Source organism: Mastigoproctus giganteus, chromosome 5 (assembly GCF_048544385.1).
Source record: "Mastigoproctus giganteus isolate SK-2022 chromosome 5, ASM4854438v1, whole genome shotgun sequence".
NCBI lineage: Eukaryota > Metazoa > Arthropoda > Arachnida > Uropygi > Thelyphonidae > Mastigoproctus > Mastigoproctus giganteus.
In genome coordinates this window covers 154,681,149-154,701,920 of record NC_143579.1, presented here as the reverse complement: position 1 = coordinate 154,701,920, position 20,772 = coordinate 154,681,149, and the positions used below count along the sequence as shown (strand labels likewise).

The 20,772-nt window shown below is 39.5% G+C and overlaps 1 protein-coding gene across 1 annotated transcript in view; it reads left to right on the top strand.

Annotated features, from left to right (window-relative positions):
* LOC150085776 (uncharacterized) overlaps positions 1-20,772 on the top strand; it is a 1,040,408-nt gene that overhangs the window by 418,137 nt on the left and 601,499 nt on the right. The window contains exon 3 of the mRNA XM_090374246.1: positions 12,335-12,442. Within this exon, the coding sequence (XP_090230372.1) occupies positions 12,335-12,442 (108 nt within the window). The remainder of the gene's footprint in view (positions 1-12,334; positions 12,443-20,772) is intronic.

Here is a 20,772-nt window from a genome sequence, read left to right as displayed (position 1 = left end):
TAAATTTTCCGCTGTCTATAAAGATCACAAAGTTGCTTCAACATTTGTAAATTCATTTTGGCCAATACAAGCCATTACTGAAATTAAATAAAGCTAATAGTCCTTTAAAAAATTATCTTTTAGCTTTAAGATTAACAGCTGCATTTGGTGTTATTGGAATTTTTTTTTGTTTGCTTTTTTTTAATTAATAGTAGAAAGTTGTAGGCGAGATGGGGCACAAAATTTTTACAATAAAGAAAAAAAAAAAAAAACATTGTACAGGTAAATACTATAACTTCAACTACAGGAAGACATTTATGTATGTATACTGGCTCATTGCGTGTTAGAGTTTACCAAAATGGGAAATTCATCGATTATTCTGAACGATAATTGTTTTGCAAATATCCGTTAAACGGTTTCTCATTCCAGTTTGAAATGGTACTCTATTGTTGCAAGTAAAAAATGCCAATATTGACACCGAACTCAATTACACACCAAATGAGTTCCAGTTCCTTTTATAGCAGATAGAATGTCAGCGTTGTTCATGACGTTTAGAGAAGCATGGGACGAACCGGAATGGCTTACTGGTTCATTCAAGGCCCTGATCAGGACATGACCTATACTTTAAAATAAAAGAAAAAAAATAATAATTCTTCTTTGGAAAGTGCTGTTACTTGAAAGTATGCAATATTGAAGCACCTTCGACAAGACTTTTGGCGAGTCAGATATCGATGTTAACCCACTATTCTGTAAATGTGGCCATCTTTTATCTCATTTCTTGAACGTCTGTTTATTCCATTTCGTTCCTTACTGTGATATAGACATCGGATACCCCCAACCCCCTTTTTTTTTATACCTCGAAACTCTCTGAATTTCATTGGAACAGACCAACGGACCACCAGATTCTTGATTATCGTCATGGCCCGGTCTTTCGAACCACTTTAATTAGCATTAGTAAAGACACGTGATGCAAGAAAGCAAGCTTATATAGCATCAGAAAAAAACATTAATAAATAACAAATCTAATTTCACCCATCCACTCGCTCCAAATCTTTGTCTAGTTCTGCCTTGAATCTGTTTAAGCTATCAACTTCTACAACGACAGGTGGAAGTTTGTTCACAGCAGACAACCACCCGCTGGCTAAAGGCAAACTTCCGCACATCTATCCTATAACTCTTTCCTCAATTTGAATTTATACCCTCTCAGGCGATTATTCTGAGTAAGAGGAAGAATCCTATCAGCATTGAGCATGCTCAAACCATTTAAGGCTTTATACACCTCAATCAGATCACCTCGCAGGTGCCTAGTCCCCAGACACTGTAATTTTAAAAACTTAAGCCTTTCTTTGTAAGAGCAACCCTTTGTTCCATTCACTAATCTTGTTGCCCTTCTCTGTACTCGTTCCAACTCTATATCCTTCCTAAAATGATGCCTCCAAACCTGTATACAGTATTCAAGGTGTGGCCTGACCATTGCCTTGTACAAGGCGATAAACACCTCATTATCCCTGCTAAAAAAAATCCTGTATATCATTCACAAGACACCATGAGCTACTCTTGCAAACCGTCTGCATTGCTCAGAAAACTTCATATCTGCCTTCACAATTACTCACAGATCTTTTTTTCATTCTCTACCACTGTCAGCGTAGTACTACACAGTTGATACGTTACTCTGGGGTTACTGCGTCCCATATGTAGTATTTTACATTTGTCAATGTTAAACTTCATTTGTCACCTCTCAGCCCATCTGCTCAACTTTTCTAGATCCTGTTGCAGCAGCGTACTGTCATTAGTGTCATTACAACCCTGCCAATCTTTGTATCGTCTGCAAACTTGGACATTAAGCCTGATATACCATCATCAATATCATTAATAAATACAGAAAACAACAATGGACCCAACATTGTGAACCCTGAGGGACTTCACTAATGACATTCGTCCACGAAGAGCAGCGTCCATTGATTACCACTCTGTTTTCTCCCACTCAGCCATTACGTTATCCATAGCAGCAATTTGCCTCCAATGCCACACTGCTCCAATTTGTGCAGAAGTCTTCGATGTGCAACAGTATCAAAAGCCTTTATAAGATCCAAATATATGATATCAAAGTTATTTCTGCATCCAGTTCCGTTGTGACCACATCACAATATCCAATCAAATTGGTCAGACAAGACACAAGACTTTCCCTTAACAAAACCATGCTGTGTCCGAGCTATAACTGAAGTCTTGTCTAGATGATCCTGCAGTGCTTCTTTAACCAGTGCCTCCATTAATTACCCTGGAACAGAAGTTAAACAAACAGGTCTGTAATTACTTGTGTCGCCCTTTGATCCTCATTTGTGAATTGGGGTTACATTTGCACAACTCCAGTCCATGGGTATCTCCCCTGAGTCCAAGGAACATCTCATAATAACTAAGGATTTGCTTACTTCCTTTGCTGCCTCCTTTAATATAACTGGATTTATCCTATCCACTCCAGGTGCCTTTCTTATGTTTATCTTCTACAATTTCTACTCCAATTTGCTCTCAGTTACTACAAAATCATATAGCTCACTTCCAGAGTTTAATTCACCTCTGCCATTCCCCTCGATGAATAGCTCCTCATGTGTGAATGTCGATGCAAAATATTCATTTAGTTTGTTAGCCACCTGAGCAGGATCAAAAACAGTTGAACCATCAATATCCAGTGGACCAATCTGATTCATCCCCTTCTTTCTAGAGTTTACATAAGTAAAGAACTCTTTGCTGTTTTTCTTTGCATCCTTTGCCAAAGATTTCTCGTAATCTGCCTTTGCCTGCCTAACTTCCTTTGTGACTTGGTTGCATACCAGCTTATATCTATCATAGGCTTCTGTGTCACGTGTTAATTTGTATGTATCCCATGCATTTTTCTTCTCTGCAATATGTCTCATAAGTTCATCTAACATCCATTTAGGCCTAAACCTTGAACAATATTTCTTTGTTGTTATGAAAAGCCTAGTAGCTTTCAAGATTAATTCTTTGAATGCTTTCCATTTTGAATTTGCTGTTGGTAACATCATCAGTTGGTCCCACTGTATAGAATTTTAAATACTGTCTCAGACCACTGTAGTCGCCTTTACGAAAGCAAAAACCCTTCCCTTTACCCCTGATGGTAGTTCATCTTTAAGTAAATCCCACATCAGTACACTGTGATTACTGCCACCTAGTAGTTCATTTATCTGCAGATTCTTAATGCATGAAGAATCACTACTGATAATCAGATCACTATTGATAATCAGATCAAGAGTATTATTCCCTCTAGTTGCCTCCCGAACATGCTGATTTAGAAAACAGTCATCCAATAAATCCACAAAAGCCTTGCTAGTGTGTGAGTGACAAACCCGCAAATTCCAGTCGATATCTGGGAAATTAAAATCTCCCATTATAAGACTCTCTGATGTACTGGCCCACTCTATTTCCCTGTACAGTTTCTTATTGTACTCATCAAAGTCATTAGGCCTATAGCACACTCCTACTCTCATTTTTGCTCTCCCATTGTTTATGTCACACTAAACTGACTCGACATTGTACTGTCCACCCATGTCGACTGGCTTCACTTCCTTGGATTTTTTATGTGTTTCTTAACTAATAGCATAACCCCTCCTCTCTTCCTATCTTGTCTATCTTTTCTGTAGACGTTTTACTCCCCAAATTCCAGTTCTGCATTCCTTATATCTGTGTGACACCACGTCTCTGATATCCCAACAATATCTGCCTTTGATGATTTGAGCAATAACTCAAATTCATCAAATTTATTTACCAAACTCGTAGCATTGGTGTACACGCAAGTATACATGCACCTGTTCTTATTCTTAGCTACCCTAACACAACCCATGTTTTTACTTGTACCGCAATGACTCCCAGCAGTCTCTGAAATACCCTGCATCTTGTTTTCCAGGCTGCTGCTCATTCCAATAGAAGCAGTGCAAGAATCACTTTCACCTCTGCCAGCGGCTGCTGCTAATAATCTATTAGTCCCTGTATACCCCAATAAATCGTTAACTTTTTCTAGAAACGATGTAAAAATAGACACAAATTTTCTGTTTTGCAGAAGCTCAAGGATTTTTTGAGTAAAATGACTGTAGTGAACAGACTTTCAGTGCATGCAAAGATGCAGTAATTGGGAATTTACCATGCTCGCATTTCACCATAATTTTTGGTGTAACTTTATTTGTGGATGATCTTTTTATTCTTCACTATAATTTCTTTTTGATTTCCTTCCCCCCCCCCCATTTTGTTAAATCTACTGTAATTAAATTAAATTTTTTTTTAAAGTTGGGACTGTCTGACAACCATGGCACGCCATGGTTGTCAGACTGATCTAAGGATACTCGCTTGTTTTTAGTCCGAATAAAAACTGCCATTGTCAACGTCTGTGGTCTGCTTTGTCACTGTCTTTATACTCGTGTACAGTATATTAAACCCCGTGGACGATCCTGGTCATCATAAACTAGAAACATCTGTAAGTCCACCATTGTTATCAGGCAGCCTCGGTAGCGCGCGAGTTGTTATCTTTCATTGAAACTTTCGGGCCGTCTGCCTTGAACTATTATTTATTACTACGAGAACGATGGTAGTAATGGCGTCATTTGTTACCTGGATTTGCCGCATGGTCGCTAGTGGCGCTTTGGGCGAAGTGCCTGGTAGCTCAATAGATGCATGTCATTTCCTGGGTGAACGTGAAATGCACAGCTGGGTACGAGACGAGACGCCCTTGACGTTGTTTGGAAAATTAGTGTGGAAATGGCAGGATTGTTATAGTTCTGATCCGCCCATCATTGTTGGTGAGACGCTGGAACGTGTTTGATGCGACTTCGCGGTTCACTGCAAAGGCAGCGACAGTGAACTTGTTGCTTTATAACATTTCTCACTCTTTATAACACTGTTTTCCCTTTAAGGGTGAAACTTTCTTCGGATACTCTACTTAGAATAAAGCTTTTTTTTTTTTTTTCCGCTCCCCTTATAGCAATACATTGCACGGGCAGAGTGTTATGGCACGCGATGTGTACAGTACACTTAAAATAATCGTAACTTGTGGCCAAATCCGCGGGCGACCTTATTTGCATCAAGAAACCAAGAAGGACATCCAAGGACATCGCTGTATTTAGCAGTCAAATACAGCGATGTCCTTGGACACCCTCTACCTTTGATCTTATGTGGGCGCCCAGCAGCATAAACTGAAAATTTGTAAGATTTTTATAATAATAAATAATGTTAGGTTATACTCAGCCACGACCAGATAATTTAGAGAAAAAAATACAATTATTAAACGTATTTAGCAGTCACATGAGCTAACCACGATTAATTACAATGCATGTGGCACTGCAATCTTCGATATCCACGCGGCTGCGCGGTCAAAGGTCTTGACATCTAGTGAACACATTTTCATTGAACCAAAATTGCGATCCTCTGTTCTAAAAATGCTCAAGTTTCCTTCTTCGTGATTGCCATAGAAGGAAGGTCACGTAAGGTATTAGAGGACAAAATTCAACCGATCTTAGATGATTTGGTGGCATGGGCTGACATCAACAAGCTCAAGATATCTCCGAGTAAAACAAATTTCATGACATTTAAAAACCACTTTAATTACGGAAGACCACCAAGAATTCAACTGAATGGTTTACAGATACCTTATGTTCCCCAAAACAAATATCTTGGCATAATTCTTGATGATAAATTAACCTTTCTCCCTCATGTCACCAAACTGAAGGAAAAAATTAGAAATTTTACTGGTTCGGTCATAAGAATCTCCAAAAGAGACTGGGGTTTGAATAAAAAGACCTTGAAACTATATTATAAAGCAATATTTCTGCCTATAGTTTCGTATGGAGCAGGTATTTGGCACCAGAACGTCGTTAAGGTGATAATTAAAAACAAGCTACTATCAATTCAAAGGACAATGCTTCTGGCACTAAACAATGCCCCTCGTACAGTATCAAACAATGCCCTCCAAATTCTTGGAGGAGAACTGCCTTTAGATTTGTTTATCTTATACCGTGGCATGATTTATAAACATAAGAAAGGACTGCAGGTATCCATTATGGGAATTACAACCGACCCAGTTAGTAACTTAAAGACAGAACGGAAAAGATTATGGAGTGAAATGATTAGTATTTGGCAAAGTAGATGGAATGCGTCTGTGCACGGTGAAGTCACAAAGAAGTATATTGAAAATGTTGAGTTTGCTTCTACTCAACCTTCTGTTTCGTGGTTTGCACCAAGCATGTTTACAACGTACTTATTAACAGGCCATGGATCTCTGCGGGCCAAACTTTTCGACAGAGGTTTGGAGCCGGATCCTTTTTGCACTTGTGGTCAAATGGAGGACTGGATCCATGTTTTACTGTTTTGTCCGCAATATACAGACCAACGAGTATTGCTACTTAATCAGGTTCCAGATCTAGCTGAGGACAACGTGAAAATACTAGTTGAGAACAAAACAAACTTTGAGACTTTCCAGACCTTTGCAGAATCGGTCTTTAAGAAAAGACTTCAACTAAGAACTCAAATCCAAAATCGAGTATAAATCTGACAGCTGAGCAGTTAATATAAATGTTGGTATCCCATTAAATATAAATAGGATGACTTGTCAGATATGTAAAATTGAATTGCATTACTAGGATTTAGAGTCAAAATCCTATTATCTTTTGTACATATGTAAATATTTACTTTTTTTTTTTTTTTTTTTTTTTTTTTGCTGGTTTCCAGGTTTGGGCAACCTGGGGACGGGATTGCTGGCACCCACCGGTATTGCACTATCTCCGGTGGGTGTGGGATTTGTGCCCATGGCACTTAAGGTAATAGTAGACCCAGGCTTGGCTGCTTGTGCCTGGGGGCAGGCAGCGGCTGCCTGGGTGTTGGCTGCTCCCTGATGGCAGGGTGGACATACACAAGCGATAAAAAGCTTGCTGAGTTTCTGCACCACCACAGACGTGCAAGGTGGAGATGGGCTAAGGCCTAGGAGCCACCCTTGATACAGGTAAAACACACACACACACACACACGTGTTCATATATAATATAGTATATATATAGGTATAATGAGAATGATACTGCTAATGTATATAAAATTGTATATATATCTTCTCTGTAAGTTCTTGTATATAAAATGTAAAGAATTGTGTGTACAAATAAATGGAAAAAATGGAATGGAATGGAATCTTCGTATGCATCTCTGTTTTATGTGTTGTGTTTAATTTATTATGGTACATTATGTTCCTCTTCCTCTCATCTGGGATTTTCTTTCAGATCCCTCCAGTTGTCACGATCAACTGATTGAAAACTGGTGCTCTAAGCTATCCACAAAGCTGTCTTCAAGTACGACTACTGTACACGATTCAAAACTACCGGGTTTATAATATATGTCCATAGTACGTACTCAATTTGGACATCAGAAGGCTGTTTTATGGTTTCTGTTCTGTGAATCTAAACAGTTCTTCTTTTAAGGTTTATCAAGCTCCCTAGTCGCGAATCGTGTTCATTTTGAAGAACAAGTACCTATGCATTTCCAAGTGAAATATCATGAAGCGGCTATATCCTAAAATTATATGTTTGCTTTACCTTTGATTCTTAAAACATAAATTAATTAATGAACTAAACAAAAACTCAGTAAAATTTGAGTAACGACAATCTACTACATACCATTTGATTTGTGAATGAAGTGCTTTCCAAACTTTTTGATGCTGACGTACTATATAGGTGCCAAAAATAATTTTACATCCTACTCAGAATTTTGTAATTTTGAGTAGGATGTAAACTAATCAATCAACTATATCGTTATGAGTGAAGGAAATCAGAGTGAAAACAGTGATGATACGATGCCAAATTCTAGCGACACCCTTGGGAACTTCGTGATGCTCCCTCTGGAAGCTCTGGTTTAGAGTATTGAATTAAGGATTACCATCTGTCAACCAGGCCTCCGTAGCCGAGTGGTCAGATGCGGGACAGTAGCACACGCTCTTGAGTAGACCGGGGTTCAACCCTCTGACTGCTAAATACGGTTGATCTGCCAATCCGCACTGGACCAGCGTGGCAGATTATGGTCCATTTCCCTCAGCATGAATTGTTGAGGAGGCTTCCATCCTGCTGTGGGTTGATAATGGCTGCAGTTTACCTTTTTATCTGTCAACCATCTTGTCCACCAATCCAGAGCTCCTCTGTCATGAGTCTCCATGACCATTAACCGGTTGTGCTATGTTAATTGGCGACACTGCTAATCAAGTTGACAGATCTTGTTTCATGAGCCTTCGCCATTCTAAAATTACAAACAGTAATTAAACACATGACTTTTTAACCGGTTTTATTCATCTCTGCATACGAAAAGAGATTTTCTTAATACCTTTCTAATTATATTGAGCTGGAGTTCACTTTGAATTTTGCATAATAAATTAAATACATGTTGAAAAATTCTGCGATTTCATATTTCCTCAGTGGATTAGGTGGATAACGCTTGCGAATAAAAGATCACTGTACAGATTAGTGGCTGTTTATTTTTATCCCTTGCTTTGGCGTAAAAATAATCAACTGATAAGGCATTGTGTTGAGTTTCATGTATTTTTCTACTTTGCTGGATGAAAAATTTGAATTTACGGGAGGGGCTGTACAGCATTTATCTCTCACTCTCCGTCAGTGTGTAAGCCCCAGGTTTAAACTCCGATTTAAACAGGCCTTTTACATTAACCACTGGGCCATCTCCCTTAACCACTTTACCAACAAGAGCTCTTTAAATTCGTATATTGCAGGCGTTGTAATTGATACGTAATGTAAGTGGAAGAGAACAGTTAAAGAGTCGCAGTTTCTGGCAGGTTAAATTTTAATAAAAACAACAATATATTTATAAACTCAAGGACGAGACCGTTAGTACGTGCGAAGAAATGTATACATGTAATTGTCAATGCATGAATCGTTTTCACTTGAAAGAAATAACAAAATGCATATCTCTAGCAAATGATTCATTAAAGTAGTACCAGGTGTCCTCGAGTTGGTACTAATTTGAAGTTTTGTGTCATTATCCTTGATACAGTGTGACATAGTGTGCATAATATTAGGGTCAATCGCCCTCTGTGGTTTCTCACATCTGCGTCGTATGTACGCTGTGAAGAAATACAGTTCTACTGTAAATGCCAGAAAAGTGTTGTGTGTAGTAGTATTGTGTTGGGTTCTGTTGAGGTATGAGGTATATTGAGGGTCTAGCGGCTCCTGGGATTTCTCCCATCTCCGCGAATGTTCTATGTATCGGTGACAGTACCCTGTCAAAGCCAGAGATTTAGAAGTGTGTGGGTCATGAGTAGTGTTATATGTTGTGCCCATTGTTTATCCGGCTTATTGGCCGCCAGGCCCCTAATGGGACCAGACGTTGCCCATACCTCGCCACGTGGAGGCTAGCCGGGTGTTACCATTGAGTCAATTGTACTCTGGCAGGTCCTGCCACTTACTTTCCTGGGATTTTAGTGGCTAGGACCTAAAATAAAATTGGAACGACCGCGGTTGATTTTAAATCACTTACATTAAAGCACTAATATGGGGTTGACGCTGAAAGCCTGTTTCTGAAGTGCCTAAAAGGTTGGGCGAAATTTTTTGGTGTATTTAAATTTGGACGTGTAGGGCTATACGCTGTGCAAGAAAAAGTGCTGGGAGGGGAGAATGAAGGCTGGTGGGTGAAATAGGAAGAAGAGGGTCGTAGGGTAGGTGACCCCCAATTTTTCAGTGAGGCATGCCCATGCCCCACCAGAGGGAAGAAATGGTGTGGCAGGGAAGAGAGGCGACAGCAAGCCGTGTTGGGTTCTGTTGTGTGTCCTGGCATTTGGCCGCCGGTCCCACACACACACACCGCTAGGAGGTAGCCAGTCTGCCCATTATTCTCTGGTTGGTCTCCGCCAGGGTCGCCTGAGCTTTCTAGAAGAAGACCAAGTTAAAAAAAGAAAAACAAAAGTTAGAGCCGGGGAGGGAAAAGTCAGAAGTATTGGGATTGCAGAGCGGAGGCATCCCCATGGTAAGATGGAGATATCTTCATGAGGCGAGCGGGGAGGAGGAAGGGGGAAGTAAAGGAGATGAAGCAAGATTGCTCGGTCTTGACTGCCACTTGGCAGGTTCACTGTTGGCGGGTTGTACCCGCGTTGTTGCTCTAGGTCAGGATGAGATGTGGCTGGAGGGTTGATCTCAACCTTTCTGGTATTAGTCAGGTGGATGTTGTCGTTCCACTGGTAGGATCTCCTTCTTGTGACGAGCTGCTGGCAGTATTGCGAGAAGGCCTTGCTTTCTGTCGCTGTCTGACAAGTAGTGCTCCTGGTCTTTTGTATTGAAGTTGATTCTGGTAATCAGGATGCAGCGGAGGTCTTCGTACATTAGGTGACTTCAACTCTCCTGCTCTCCGCAGTGGCAGAGGGGATCATCAATAATTCCAAGGGTTGAGAGCATGGCTCTGATGGATCCGTGTCCTGTAAGCATGAAAGTTGCGTGCAGGCCGAGGGTGAACCACGGAAGAGACTTGGAATGTACCTTGGTGATTTGTGGAATAAATTTCGTACTGAAGTTTACTTTAGTGGAGTTAGCCCATCTGTCTTGGTCTGTTGTAGGTGGAGGTTAAGGCGCTAATTTTAAACTTTCAAGTTGGTGGGATATATGGTATATTCCATGAAGGTTACCGATGTGCCTTTTGATAGGTGGTAGATGAGCCCGCATCGAATCACCTTCAGGTCAAAAGGGAGGGCAGTGGGACTATGAACGCATTCTGGAGGTTTCGCTTACGTAGTAAAGTTTTAGAAACCCTTCGTGCTTTCTGGTTAAAATTGCAGTCCCTTCACGTCGAGCAGGAAAGGTCTGAATTAGAACCTGCTGCAGAGTGAGAAACTTTTATGAGCTTTATTCGCGCTGTGACTGTGTTTCTTTGGCAAGGGTTGCATGGTCGTCCTCCGAACTCTGAATTTTTCAACCCAGAAATTAAAAGCCCATTACTATTAGCAGCACGTATTGTCTGCCGCATTTAATGCCTAGATGATTGCAAGTATTCTCTGGGACATTATAATGGGGTCATTAGGAGAGGTGAGGGTTTGAATCCCGTCGACGGAGGCTGGAGGAATCTCTAGGGGGGGGCCTCCTTAGATGAGCCATCTTTAGGCTGCATCCCTCCACCTCATTTTTTGCTGATTTGATGGGCTGTCCTAATTTCACTACTTATTGAAACTAATAGTCCAATTAACATTATTTTTCCACAAATTTTGGGGATTTTTATATTTGTGAAGTCAACTTTTCCCATCCAGCTGAATATTCACTGGCTGTGCTTGTAGATTGGTTTTGATCATCTCATATATATATTTTTTTTTCCAGTGGATGAATGCCGCTCAGAGTAAATAAAATTTTCATCTGATGAGTGATGTCTGTTTTCATTATGTTGACAGTACTTCTCAAAGTTCGGATATCTTGTATAAAGTATGACTGATGGAAAAAGGCATTTGTTGAAGAAATAATATCCTGTTATTTCTGAAGAAATGAATATTATGTGTAGCGGCCTCACTGAAAGCCTGAATAAAGATCTAAGTCGCACATGTAGTATATATAAATCACATATTAGACTATGAAAGGCTGAACCAGGCTTTGTTGAATGCAGATTTCAAATATTTCTTAGCAGTGGCAGAAAGAATCGCCTAAGTATTTCGTTATCCTTTAGCATTTGTCTACCATTGAATAAAATAGCTATTAACACAATCACGTTCTTTGACAAGGTGGATATCTTGCAATTCATGGTCAGATTAGACATGAGGGCTAACTAGCTGCATTTTTGGAACGTCTCTGTGCGGTCTCTTTCGAGTGTTATTGTATAACGCCTAAGAAATACAGTAATATGCTCACAATGAAATCGAAACTCGTTCTTGTCACTATCCTCCCTAAAGCGATGGTAATTAACTCAGTAATTAATATCGCTCTTCGGAATTGGAAGGTTATTTGCTGCAGTTTAACTTAATCTAGAGTTAATTTTGTATACTAATAAATAAAACGTTGGACTTTTGTATTAAAGAAAAAAAAAAAGGAATGCACAGTCCTTTTAATAGAAATAATTCAAAACTTTTAGAGAAGAGAACGCAAATTATAATTATTGTCAAAAACGTTGGAAAGTGATTTGAAGTACTGAACTTGTTCTTGAAGTTTCACATTTATTGAAATCTTGTTGATAATGTTATCATAATCTTGCTAATGTTATCATAAAATTTCGTTAATCTTGGAGATCAGCAGTTGCAATTATAAAAAGAATTTGTGCTATTGACGCGCACTTTTTGTGAGTTGTTAAAAGTTTATGAGATTGCTATAACACACAGCAACGTCTCCTTTTTTTCTTGTAGGTTCACGTTAGACATAACGAAGCCAACGCCACGAACAATGAAAACACCAGGCCTTGTGAGGAGGTGAATGGACCTCAACGAACTGCCTCCAGGGACCATCTTAGTGACGTAAGTTATTTCTTCTTGTTCTGTCTTGTTTTTGGCTTTACCTGATTTGTAACACTTTGTAGACGTCAGGACTGAGAAAAGGGGAGGGTGTCGTTTTATTCTGCTACTGTCTGAGAGCTCCTATCAGTGCTCCTATACCACGTAATAAAATAAATAAATAAATATGTATAAAAATAGCTTTTAAGCTTGGTTATAATAACACTGTATATTTACTGTGGTGTGTGTGTGTATACAATTTTTTTCCTATAGGAAAAAATCCTTCTGTTGCGCTTGCATACACACTGCTCGACAAAATTAACAGAACAAAATGTTTTCAATGAATATTTCATTGTGAACAGCGTTGCGGAAGGCGAATATTTGATGTAATAGGCATCCTGGCATGAAAATTCCGAGTATCCGATAGAATTCGATCTACCACCTTACAGAGCAGCATATTATGCAAATTATTCATGTCTATGAAAACACAGGTTGCGACCACATCACTTCATTCCTGTTTTTTGGCTTGCTCAGTGGGATATCCACATTTCCAGTACTCAGGATGGCAAGTAATCGTCGTTTAGATCATTCTTTGAGATGGCAGGTCTTTAGACGAGTGGCAAGCGAAGGTGTCACGCAGTGTAATCTCGGCACTATGAAAGCAGTTTCAGAAGACGGGAACAATTGCAAGAAGAGCTGGCCAAGGTCGTCCGAGGGCTACGTCAACCAGACCACTACTGGCTCTAACAGCGACTGAATCGTAATGTCCTTTCGTCAACTGTCTCTTGAGGTTGCTGCGGCCGCAGGTGAAAACAACAGGACCGTGTTAAGAATGCTCAATTCAAGTGGGATCTACGCAAGGAAGGCAACGGTTGGTATCCCATTAACCCCCAACCCACCGCAGAGCTTGTCGAAACTGGTATCATGAATAGGTGACTTGGAGCCCTGACAAATAGCGTACAGTTCTGTTCTCTGCGAATCCAGTCCCATTTTAGTCTACACAGAGATTCTAGGCGTTATTTCGTCTGGAGTCAATGAGGAATGCTGTACCATCCCTCCAACATCAGCGAAAAGTATACTACGTTGGAGGCGGTGTTCTTTTGAGGGGCAGAATAATGATCAACGGCCGCACCGCTTTTCATGATTTTGATAGGGGTACCGAGAACCGATCCTCGAACCCTATGTGCAACTTTTTTGAGGTGCAGTTGGCCCAGATTTTCTTTTCAAGCACGACAACTACACTGCTCATAGAGCTCAATATCCAACGACTGCCGTGGCCAACACGATCACTAGACTTAAATCCGATCGAACATGTTTGGGACGCCCTTGGACATCGCATTGCACGCCGACAGCCAACTCCTCGGTCACTTGGTGAGCTAAGGTCTGCGCTGGTGCAAGAATGGGATTTGTTGCCACAGAATCTTTTAGACACCCTTATATCGGGCATGGTTCACCGCTATAAGGACTGTTTACGCCATACTGATGTCGTGTGACCATATATTCGAGCATCTTGTATTGGCTTTTGGTACCAAATTTTGTCCCGCCTCATCGCAGGCTGCAGAAGTTACGCCATGTTTTTTACGTGTTCTGTTAGTTTTGTTGAGCAGGAGAGTTTTAAAAAGGTTTTACTACGAGTAATGAGTTTAAGTAAAGAATTTTAAGATAAATCCACGTAGGAATGTTTTTAATATTTAAAAATAAATTTATTCTGACACTTTTTTCACGAAATTACTTATAAAGATGTAGAAAATGCAAGAAAGGTTGCACAGCGGTCCTTTATTCACCGTACGTTCTTATTGTGTTGTTCTATTTAAAAATGTTGGAAGGATTCGTGGATTCAACTGTTATGAAGTGGGGGGGAAGAACTATTTTTGAAAAATGATTTCGTTGTAGGCTATCCAGGACTCGAACCCTCGCGATAAAGATTTTTTTTTTTTTTTTTTTTTTAATGTGGTAAAGATGTAACGTGAGAAAATCAGGTCGAGATCGAAAATCTTGCTCAGTGCAATTTTTAGTGTATTTGCAACTTACATGAAGGACTTTTTCCTGGTCAAAACTGTCACTAATTTCAACACCAAGCTTTTTTACGAGGGGCGTTCAATAAGTTATACCCTTTGACTAATATTCTTGATATGTATATAATTTTAACATATCCTATAAATGTTTGTCTTATTTTTGCAGGCCCAACTCAAGTTGGGCCTGTAAAAAAAGCAAACTTAAAGAAGGACGTGTATGTTACGAAATTGGAGATTGGCTAGCCTTCTACAGTTTCTCAGTACATTATGAACATCGTATTTCCTGCACTGAGTGGAAAAGGCCCGAGTTCCAATTCAGTCAATGAAAACGGGCATGTCGACGACTGGACAAGAATTAATTCATGCACTTACGAAAGCTGTATGTGGTGATGCAGCACCCTGTGGTGATATTTGGTCATGGAGTTTAAATGGGATCAAGAATCCATAGAAGGTTACCCTACCAGGGGCAACCAACGGAAGTAACAACTCCAGAAATATGCCCAACAAAATTGACCTGGCTAGCAAGGTAGACCTATTAAAGTGCCTCTGATTTCTAGAGAATATAAAATATTTCTGAAGAGTCTATGCTGGCCATCCTTCACGACCGCTTGGTCATATCAAAGATCAGTTCTCGCTGGGTGCCAAGAATGCGCATACTTCTTCAGAAACAGGGCAGGGCTAAAAAATTTTTGAGGAAAATTTAAAAGTGTGTGATGAAGATCGACGAGAGTTTCCTTAAAGAACTATAACTGGTGGTGAAACGTGGATTCATTGGTGGGATCCGGAAACAAAACAGGATTTCCATGCTACGGAAACACCACGGGTCACCACTGCCCAAAAAAAAAATTCAGGACGGGTCGTTCTCCAGGGAGATCATGCCACCATTTCTAGGATATGATTAGAAAATTTTGGGTAGACTACATGCCACATAAGAAAATGGTTATTGGAGATATCTATACTTCTGTTCGGGGGAGAGAGGAAAGGGACTATAAAAAAACAAAAGTGGAAAATTGGCACGAGGTGCCTTGGTTCTTCATGACAATGCTCCTGTACACAATTCCCATAAAGCAATATGCTGACCGGAGGCTGTGGATTCCTCCAGTCCACTTACATCCCCCCATGTTTTTAGATTTTCTTCACCTACATTGCTCTTTGATATCGATTTTCAAGTGATGATAATCTCAAGGAGGCTAATAAATAGCTTGTTTTTCAAAGACTGGAACAAAGACTTCGATTTTTCGGGTAATTCTAGTTTGCCTTCAGAAGTGGAGGACGAGTATTGAACTCAAAAGAATATATATTGAACAAAAATAAATTAAAAAATAATAGTAATCATGATGGCTATGCTATTCCTTTATTACCGAAGTGGATAACTTTTTGAGTGGCCCTCGTAGATTCTGAACTGTTCTAAATATTGGTAGTAAAGTTAAGCACCTTGACTGTTGGTAGCTTGCAAGCTTATAGAGCTGTCATCTTGTTATAATGGATTAACATAAATATTTATAAGGTCAGTAATTACAGTAGTTCACTGGATGGTTGACATGCTTTTCTGATTTATAAGTGTAATTTTAACATTACCGTTTTGAAAATTAAATTTGCTTATCAACGCGGTTTGTATGAAAAAAGGAATTTTGTCCTTACAAGACGTCTCATCTTATAAACTTAAACAAAACCGTCTCTGGCTGGTCTCCATATTGATTAATAACGGCATTAGTGTAAATTTATTGCGCGTGCTTTCTTCATTTTGAAGATGCTCACAGGTAGTTGCGTGGTACTCTTTTAAATATTTTCTGCCTCCGGACAGAGCCAGAGGCGCGCAATTATTTTAACCTTGAAGAGCTCGGCGAAAATTGTAATCTTCTTATATAAAATCTCTTTTGTGAATAAATTGAGCGGGGCGCTTTTAAATCATCGTTATCTGGTTCTCTCTTTCATCCTTAATAACCATTCAGTATTAAAATAAAGATAAAGTGTGCTCTATTAAGCACAGCTGGCTGTTTCATAGTTCTGATTTAAGACCTCCCGTGGCAATAGTCGCTGGTGAATGAGGTTTCCACAAGAGATCCTGTAAACACTGGCTGATCGATAGGAGAAAATTAAGCCAAAAAGGACGTATATTTCAGTTCACTGTTGTCGATTAATAACACTTTTGAAAAGACTCCTTATCGTGCCTGCAGCAATATGTTTTCATTTGTTTAGTTTAGGGTAATGGAAGTTTAAATGCGATGACTGCTATGCAAATCGAGGCCGTGCACTAGACTGTTATTAGGTTGGCCTCATTACTTTCCTTAATAGCTGCATGCAGAGAAAGCGAATCCAGACACTGTTCGCTTGCCTTGCGCCTACGTGAATGGAGAAAATTTATGGACCAAATTGGGACACTGTTGGTGTCTGTCTGTATATATATATATAATGTAGATATGTGCGTGTTCACCTTCCTGCTGGATGGCTTCTCATTGTGCGGATTGTGCACGCGCATTCTCTCTCTTCCGCGATCACTGCCTGGTGCCTCAGCTACTGATTTGCAAATATTCCCAGTTATTAATCTCTTTCCGAGCCAGACAAGGGATGGGCGAGCGGTGTTGACCGTCATCAGCGGGTAATTATAGATCTCAATTGAGAAATCAATCACCTGTCTTGCAGTTCAGCTGTTGTGCTGAGAAGCGGCCACGTGCCCACTGGCTGCATGCACGGAATTCTTTTTTTTATTTTTATTTTTATTAAGCGACCGCTGCGTTGCCGTGAGAAATTGACTGTCTTCTGTGTTGATGAAAATGACATATGTACCTCTTAGCGGTCTGATAGATGGGGGAGGCCAGACAGCACCTTTACTCGGAGAAATGATTTATTTCGGTGTCTTTGCATAATGGAAGTGTCTGCAGTACAGTTGCGATTATGACTGCCCGCGCTCCCAAATAATCTGAGGACAGAATTCTAATTTCCACAGCAACGGTTTTAATGCCACAAACATCATCGGCGATTGCTTTTTTCACGCTTTAGAAATGTGCACAGAAAGTAATTTCCACTGGAAATAATGACTCCTGTAGTTTGGCCTCGGCCATCCATTAATTTCAAGGTCCCGTTAAAATATTTCCAGCAATTGATGAGAATTGAAGTTCGTTGAAATTATATTTGTGATTATTGCTTCTCAAATATATATTTTCAATGTATTATTGCACATTGATGTTTTGATTGAATCTAGTTGCAGTAAGGACCACAAAGCTGAAGAAACCCTTTATCATTTTATTTATTATTATTTATTTATTTTTTTAAATCTTTGACCTGATGGAAGATAGCTTTAGATGACGTATACATATATGTGGCGGTCAAGGCAAAAAAAAAGTTGGTAAAGGAAACCTTTTTGATTATTTTTTTTTCAATTAACCACCTGTAATGGCCCTTTCCGCTTGAAAATTAAGGCGAGAGACAGAAATCAGTTTGTGAAGGAATACTTCCTTTGCTTTTTCAGCTAATTTCGTTGGAATACGGCTTAGAGATATTTTAGAATAATAAATTCCACAAAATCTATTAATCTTCTGGGAGGTATTATACAAATTTTGAGACGTGGGACAGTATTCAACTTGTATTGTGCTTTATCTGTGTTCAATGCCATGCGAATCTGAAACAACAATAAAACTGATGTTTTTACAGTATTTTGGGATGACGCCTTCAAGAGATTTAAAAAAAAAACAACAAGAAATTGCTTCACGCAAACAACTCACCGTACTCGAGATGTAATGCCCTTCTGAAGTGGAGGGAGGAATCCCTACGAGTGTGATTGAATAAAAGATCTCCCCTTCTGTATTTATTTTCGGATTACCCATAATTTGAGATTTATAAGAGGCCGATGTATTACGTGGAATGCTTTTAGTTATCGTGCGAATCCGACTTTTTTTTTTTTTTTTTTTTTACCCCTTTCACATTCAGATTCTTCAAATTGGTTTGTAGTTACATTTTGTTCAGTGACGAGTCCATCGTGTTGTTTTGCCTCTTTCTCGCTTGACTACCATGTCCTGTCTTGCTTCGGGTGACACTTACTGAGCTGTAGCCACCATTTTGAGGTTTGCTGTTCAAGTAGTTTAACGTTCGTTTTTTTCCTCTAGTTCCCCTTTTTTTTGTCTCGTTTTTTATGATAAATAGTGGGCCAGTTGCTGTAATTATCTGTATTGCTATTTCTTTACGCTTATGAACTAGCATTGTAGTGGGGAGGGGGATTACCATTTTGTCTATTACCCTTCTGGTACTTCATTTAAACTCGTTGGAATCCTGTAGGTAATACCTTCTTGGTAATGTGGATATTCCTTTTTTATTCATCCATTCATTACTAACACACAGCTCTTTTATGTACCAAAATTTACTTTAAAAAATTTTCAAAAACTTTAATTTTAATCAGGCGTTGTGCCTCTATCTTCTCATGATCTTAATTATGTTTCTGATTGGCTGTGAGCAGTGGCCTGTTTATCCCGCTAATGCTTTTAAGCGGGATACAGGGCAAATTGTGATTACTTGGTCTTTATCCACTTTGTGGATAAGGGTGATAGTTGTTTTCTCAATATCAGTCCCCTCAACATGGGCACTTCTACTTGGTGACGGAGGGGGGGCCCAGTGTCGCTGCTAGTATTCCAGTTTAGCATCACTGTGATCGAACACAGCTTAGGTTACACACTAATACCATAGGAATGCCATGAGCTGCGACCCATGGACATTCGGAGAGCAAATCTGGTGGTTATAAGGGAGCTTACCTTCAACATACCACTTTGGAACCCTGTTTCAACAAGACTGGGGATCCTGGGAGGGATGGCTCGCCCACAATCAGTCGTTTAGTGGGTTCGCATACGAGGGTAAACCATGCGAAAGCCGCCTTTACCTGCATGATCCGAGTTCAGATTCATCTGGTGGATGTGCAGCTATGATGCTTGAATAGCACTGGCTTCACATTCCCGTTTCCCATTTATTGCCTGCTGGGTAGTGAACCTTTAGTGGTGGGTGGAAAACCCTAACTTTGAACCAAATAAAAACTCTCATGAATCCTGATAATGTATATATTAAGTGCAATAGCATCATTAATACACAGCCATTTCTGAATAAACAGAGTATTTATAAGGCGGCATCGTTTTAAGTTATATCTCATATTGTGAATCCAGATAATATAAATCATTCTTTTGCGACTCCAACATGGTTCGTATGATAATATTATGCCCCTGACCGCGATATCATCCCAGAAAATCAACACCTCGATACCTGATAGAATCCATTAGTGAAAAACCCATAGGGAAAATGTCGTCCATCTTTATCCCGAAGGGTTGGCAGTTCCCCTAAATCAGTCAAAGGCTTCGTTTTGGCGACATCCTTCTGGGGACTCGGAGGAGCTGTTCTGTATGGTTGTGATCCTTGCAGATGACGGAAATCCAGAACAGCCCCACTGAGCTACATCTGTTGGAAAAATATCGATTACAGTAACCCCACAAGACCTTGAAAGCTCATACGGAGGCGTCATCTCAGAATGGGACCTTGTAGTGGTTGATGAGGAAATAAGTTATGAACTATATTAATGAGGGACCAGTTGCAAAATGAATATTGGTTCGTAGTGATGTGAATTTAATCCCTCTAGAAATATCTCATCCTTACTTCCAATACGCCAACGTCTCATAATTAAATAACAGTTGGATACTTGCAATGGCAAGTGTGGCCATATGTATCTAACTAACTAAGGAGCTTTAATTTCCAGACGTATGAACACTTGCAAATGGTGGCCTTGCATGTGCTCGGTGTGGTAATATGCGATATGGCAATCAATACATGCGGGAGTAAATAAGGACCAGTTTGGAGCTAAATATACAAACGGCACGTGTTGATAATGTGTTTTTTTTTTTTTTTTTTTTTTTTTTCAGCTCAGTCAAATAAAATCTGACTGAGCTTTATACACCCAGTCAGGTTTTATCTGACAAACACGAAATTTTAAGAAATTTTTTAGTTTTAAAAATTATAAACTTGTATAAATATGATTTTAGTAGTAATCATATACACTTATTTCTTTACTTGTTTTTGGACTGTTTGAGAGATAATACTTTTTGGTTTTTTATACATTTTTAAATTGTAAGCTATTTGTAAGTCACTGATTTGTAATGTATTTTAATTTTGGACCTGCGCATCAAAAATCAAATCAATATCAGTGTAAGAATTAAACGTACTTCCACTTGACAATAGAAAAAAGCCAGTTGTGACAGCCATTAGTATGGTCATTGTTATTCGATTTTTATACATTTTGGATATCAAAACACTTCGTATAGCCGCACTTCACATGATTGAATGTAGTTGAATTACTGTGACAAATCTATA